The 6,219-nt window shown below is 33.7% G+C and overlaps 1 protein-coding gene across 1 annotated transcript; it reads right to left on the bottom strand.

The window, feature by feature from the left end:
- Positions 1–1,764: 1,764 nt before the first annotated feature.
- Positions 1,765–4,654, bottom strand: LOC115702183 (uncharacterized). The gene is made up of 3 exons (XM_030629634.2): positions 3,980–4,654; positions 3,511–3,876; positions 1,765–2,598 (listed from the first exon to the last, which is right to left on the bottom strand). Exons 1-3 carry the CDS (start codon positions 4,262–4,264, stop codon positions 1,933–1,935), a joined length of 1,317 nt encoding a protein of 438 aa, XP_030485494.2. The 5' UTR covers positions 4,265–4,654; the 3' UTR covers positions 1,765–1,932.
- Positions 4,655–6,219: the final 1,565 nt, after the last annotated feature.

The following is a 6,219-nucleotide window of genomic DNA, read 5'->3' on the forward strand; positions in this document are numbered from 1 at the left end:
ATCAGCCACAATATTGGCTAAAAAGCACGATATTGGATGATGACGAAGAGAATTGTTGGGTAATATTTTACCGTTTTCAGGCTTTCGATCAACACTATCCATATAGTTAACCAATTGGGGTCAGACTTTAACCAAGATAAATATAAATGATGGAGTACATGTCTTAACTCATTTTTAGCTTGAAACAAAATTTCTCCAAACATGAACGGGCTTTCCATAGTGGTAGCATTAATTTCTTGTGTCTCCTTAGACAATGATTGAGAATGAGAAGGGTAATGTGCCTTTGATGTGCTAGCTTCTTTTGGTATTCTACCTCGAGCAAATAGACATTAGACTCTTTCCTTCTTGAGCTCTTTTTCTAATTGCAGCTCAAAGTCTCTGGAGTTTAAAGACCCTAGCCAAGAGAGATAACATTTCTCTACCATAATTTAATGGCTATTTGACTTCATCATAGGCCATCTGTAATGACAGTCAAAATAACGACTTGACTTTCTTTATCAACCTTGCTTGCAATGTAAGCCAGCTCCGTAATAATTTCATTGAACCTCTCACTATTATTATGTAAAGAATGTGAAGAGTCCATTCTGAAAACCATCTTTTGCAAAAAAGATTAATTTTACCGAAGATAGAAGGAAATATATATACACATATATATATATATATATATATACATATATAGCAGTAATGCATCTCGCACCCCTTCAGTTGTTTTATCAGTGCATTTTTTTTTTTGACAAGTACACAATGAATGTATGATAGGCTAGTTTTTCATGTCTTGTATTTCTTGTCATGAACTTTTAAGCAAGCTCCTTTGTGTCTATTACAACCTTAGCTATCATTTGATGCACTAAATTGCGTGCCCTTGAGACTCTCTCCAATGACTGGAAATAAGTGGTTCCATAGAATTTCTCTAATTCAAAATTTGCAGAAGTAGACATCCTGAATCTTGATATAATCATGTGAAGTAAGAGTCTTGATTGTGTTTCTTGGCACAATCAAAACTTCAAACCCTGCACTAAGCTTGTTGTAAGAGCAAATTTAAGTCTAACACATACACACAAGAAATTAAAGATGATAACAAATAAGTAAAGAATCAACACCCTCGAATTATCTTTGTTCAGGCATGTCAAGGCAGATAATAATATAGTTAACTAGAATACTTGTTCGTCTAACTGTATTTATGTCTGTTAGTGTAATTAATAGTGATGGTTAGAGTCTGTTACTACAGCTTCTTTTGTAACAACTTTGGTTGGTTATTAATCAGCTTTCTTTAGTCTCTTCTGTGTATATAAGCCACTGTTTTCAGTGCATCAGAATGTAGAACAATTCTTCCAGTTGAATGTGTCTAGTTAATCTACATCTCAGATAATCTTAAAGCTTTTGATATTGAGTGGACCAAAGAGCATAGAGTGACGTGATTTCGAATTAATCCTCATTGGGTGATGCTGTTGAGATGAGGACTCTTATTTTGTTGTTGTTAGTTACATGGTTTTGAATCAAGTTCTCTGTTTTAAAAACTAAATGGAGAAGCAGATGTTTAAAAGATTGAATTCCAAATTTGAAAAACAAAACAGAGAAATGAAATATGAAGACACCATCATGAAATGTTTCATAATTGATTTGTAAACTCTCTTATTGGTAAAAACCAAAATTGTCATTATCGCTTTACAACCATAACTTGTAACACTAAATTGATTGAGACTCAGGAGACCTTACAATTAAGAGATGGATTGTGAAGAAAGAGAAGAACAAAAAAGGCCAACAGAGCACAGATCACAAGTCGTGTTTCATTTTCATATGGTACAAAATATGACTAATTTATAAATGCTCATCTATTGCCAAAAACTTGTATAAATAATACAATGATGGAATGAAGGCTATTTTATATATGTGCTATGTACAAAAATTAGAAACCAACGAAACCAAAAGAATTTACACTGATTCATCTTCATCACTAGTACTAACAAAGTTCTCTTGATCATCATGATGATCATCATCTTCCTCATCCAAATCAATGGCGGCCACTTTAGATGCACTAATCCTAGAAGAAGCTGATCGAATTTTGAAGGGTAACTTTGGATTAGTACTACTAGTCACTAAACCACAACCTTCTTCCTCTTTCTTAAGATCACCAGGAGGCAAGAAACACTCCATTGAAAGTCCCTTTATGTTAAAATCAACTTCTTCAATCTCCCAAACCTCCTCCATTCTCGTCCTGGAATGGCCCGTCGAGTTTTCGCCGAATCTAAATAGGGAGACAGTGGTTTTGCCAGAGTGAGCGATGTTCACACCGTCGATGGTTCGGTAATCATGTATCAAAGACACCATTGTCGTTTCCCAGAATATGTTGTCGTTGTTTCCGGTGGCTTTGATTCTGAGGAGATGAGAGTCTTCGAGTTGTGCCAAGAGACCTGTTCTCTGGCTGAAGTAGCCCCATATAGTGTGTCGTATTATCTCGACATTGTTGCTGCTTCTTGCTTTTAGAGTTGATGAATCGGCTTCCAGTTTTAGGATGAAACAATCTTCGTCGTTTATTGCTTTTTCACCAACACAAACTGAGTTGGAGAACAAATTTGCTGTAGACCTTGGATCAAGACCCTGTTTCAATATAAAATTCAATTATTAATATACAATAATGTACCCAATATTTTTTTTCTTTTCTTTCTATATTAATATTATTAACCATTATTTGAGATGATAATAATAGCTGGCTTTGTTCTATATGTTGAGCTGCGCTTGATATTTCCAACAGCTAACTAGATTTCCTACTACTCCAGTCGAATGGAATAATTTATCCAAATCAATGAGACTATGGATAAATCTGTGAGTGTAATCTATTATGTATCTAACTAATTATACGTGTACCTAAGTATTATTTTTAATTGATTTTTGTAGCTGGAAAAGAAAAACATTCTCCACAATCGCTTTGTTATATTTTATTCTTTAGCTGTCTATTCACATCGAGAATGTTTGACTTTAAAATATACATATATTTCTAATTACTCCAAAAGTCTATAGAGTAGTTGTGGGATCCCTTGACCAAGTTAAGTGTGAATTGTGAAAGCACGTTTTTTTCTTTAGTAAAGAAAAAAAAAATACTGATTAGGCTGTGGGGCAGGCGTTGGTTAACCAAGATGAACAAACATGGAATTTAGAATTTGGTACTTTCCTATGTAAAGTCTACGAAATCTCCAAATGAAAACACTTTAGTTGTTGGGGTATTGGGTCCAGCTATATGTATTTCAACAAATTAAAGACCATGGCAAGCACCTAGAAAAGAAAAATAACTAATTTTAATGTGTCCCATCAACTTTCGTAATAAAGAAACGCCAAATTGTCATATTCATCAACAACAAGAACAACAACAACCGTAATCTAACCATTAATAACAAATTAGCTAATTAAAGACTAAAGCAGTAGATGTAAATAGAATTGTTATTATTTGATTTTATATTTTTTACTATTACGTAACAGTAGTAGAGAGAAAGAGAAACATTAAAGAAAAAGCACCTGAAGAAAACGTCGAAGGGGCCGAGGTGGGCCACGAGAAGCGTGAGAGTGGTGCCAAGGGGTCTGCCTCCAAGCGACTTTACCATCACTCCCGGCGCTGATCTTGCAGCCAGAAACCACCAACTCCAAACACCAGAGCTCCGGTCCTTTCTGCCACAGCACAAACCCTCCCATCTCTCCTCCTTGTAAAGAAGATCTCAAGTTCTTCACTTTCATGGCCTTTACATTCTTCTCTCCTGAGCAAAACTCCGAAGCCCCCATTCTCACTTTCCCCATTGCATACATACTCTCTATCGAATTCAAAGCCTTCTCTCCTCCAACCGCCGCCGTGTATTGCTTCACTATGTACTTCGCCATCGAAGCCTCCTATAATAATTAATTAAACATACACAAATTAATACTATAATCAGTAAGAATATAATTAAGGCTGGTGGTTATCCAAGTATATATATATATATGTGGTACTTACGATAGGATGGTCTTTGATGTTACGGCTTATGAGTTCGTGATCATAAGAGATTGCTATAGGAATGAGCGGAGCTCCCACAACTCCTAACAAGAGCTGGATCTCGGCGTTTCGGCCACCGAAAAGTGCGGTCATATTGGAAGGATGAGATGATGTCATCCAAGCCTTCATGTTCTGCCATGATATCATATTACTAGTCTTCGAAGCAAACATTTCTTCGGGGATTGGAACCTCGAGGACAGTATCGAGACCATCTTCGCGGTCGAAATTGGGACAGAGTTTCCTCATGACAACAAAATTAAGGAAAGATTTCTATGTTTTTTCGTAGGACTGAAGAGAAGATAGCAAGGATATTTTGGAGTGTTTCTGTTTGGTTTGGGAGAGAGAACAAGAATAATCTTAAGAGAGTATAGTAAGGCCGTAATAGTAGTAGTAAGATAAGAAAGAGAGAGTTTTGGACTCAAAGGGATGAAGATAGAAGGAGAGAGAGGGTGTGAAGGCTTCAGTTAGAGGACATTACCAACCGACCAAGAGGCCTTCCTCTAACGTGGTTCGCTTTGTCTATGTCGTGTTTGCACGCTCTCTTATTTTCTCTCTTTCAGAAAAATTTTGTTTGGACTTTGTTTTTTATTTGATATATGATATAAGAGAGAGGGTGAGTGAGACGTACCTAAGTGAATCTCATTTGATTTGGTTTTATTTTAAGTATTTATATTATAATTTTTTTTTAAGGGATTTATTATATTATTAGTTTATTATTAGAAAAGGGTTAAGTTTAAGGCTTTTTAGTTTTCAAGCAAAGAGTTCCTCTTCTTGTGTTAGTGGGGACTTTAATTGTTTACAATCTAATCTACTGAATAATATCAGGACCATATTTGTTTGGCTATTACAAATGAATTTTAAATTAATTTACTAAAACTAATTATTCTTGTTAGTTTCTAATTTTGCAGCATTACCACATCGCATCATTTTATTAAATTTTGAGAGTAATTATTATTATTTATATCACGTGAAGTACTTATTAGTTTGCCATGAATTATAGTGCTAATAAAATTAGACCATTTAAATTATATATAGATAAGTTATAATTGCAATATATATTTATGAAATGAGTGTAATAAGAGAAATTTAGTCCTTCAGTAGGAAGCATGTCCATTTTATTACTTGTAAATTGTTTAGTTAACTTGCCTTCATCATAAATCTTTCATATATATAGTCAACCTCACAATAATAATAATAACAACAATTGCCAAGTTGAACCCAAACATACTTATTAGGCAGCAAGTCACATATTTACAAGTTACAACTACTCAGATAAGTTTCACCACAACAAACAAATCCCCTTCATCATACGCCAAAAAAAATAAAAACAAATAAATTTTTTACAAAGAAAAAAATTATAAATAAAGCAAATAAAAGATAGATATAAAAGAGAAATAATGTAATATTGTTATTACAAACAAAGGCAGTTGATGTCCCCATGGGGTATGGCAGTTTTTGCTGCCTTAGATAAACAGCAGCTTTCATACATATTACATACATGTATATGTATGTGTATATGAGTATATCCAATGGCAAAATACATTTCACATTGTATTAGCAAATCCAACGAATAAGGAACAAAGATGATAATCGCCGCCTTTGATTATGATACAAAATGTCGGCGATACGATGTCGGATGCCGGAGCATGCGGCCGACATTTTTAATTGTGATTTCAATTAATAATAATGGTAGTTAGGAAACTAGTCACACACTCAATCTAATTTTGTTCTACTTATTATTATTTTTATTCCCAGGACAAGGCCCAATACAAATTAGGAGATAGGATACCATAACTACATACCTGTATTTGTTTTTATTCAATTAATTTTTCTAATTTTGTTAAGGGGAGAATAATCGAATATAATCAGGGGTATTTTTTTATTATTAATTATCATTTTTTGTTTAAAATACTAAACATATAAATAAGAAAAAAATATCTCAATTTTTTTTTTGTAAGATGTACATATTATATTTATATTTATGACAATAGATTAATGTTTGATTTGTCTATTAAGTTAATGTAAGAGTTTATGCAATCGTGACACGTAAGGCCAAAGAAAGGAAAGTCAGGAGCCTTAGAGACGATCGTGATTTGCACGTTCTCATGATATTAAAACAAATAAATTGCATGTTTATTTATTTATTATTTTTTTTTCTTAACGAAAATTGCATGTTTTAGGTTAAATTTTCGGATCCAAAG

This window comes from Cannabis sativa, chromosome 1 (assembly GCF_029168945.1).
Source record: "Cannabis sativa cultivar Pink pepper isolate KNU-18-1 chromosome 1, ASM2916894v1, whole genome shotgun sequence".
Classification (NCBI taxonomy): Eukaryota; Viridiplantae; Streptophyta; class Magnoliopsida; order Rosales; family Cannabaceae; genus Cannabis; species Cannabis sativa.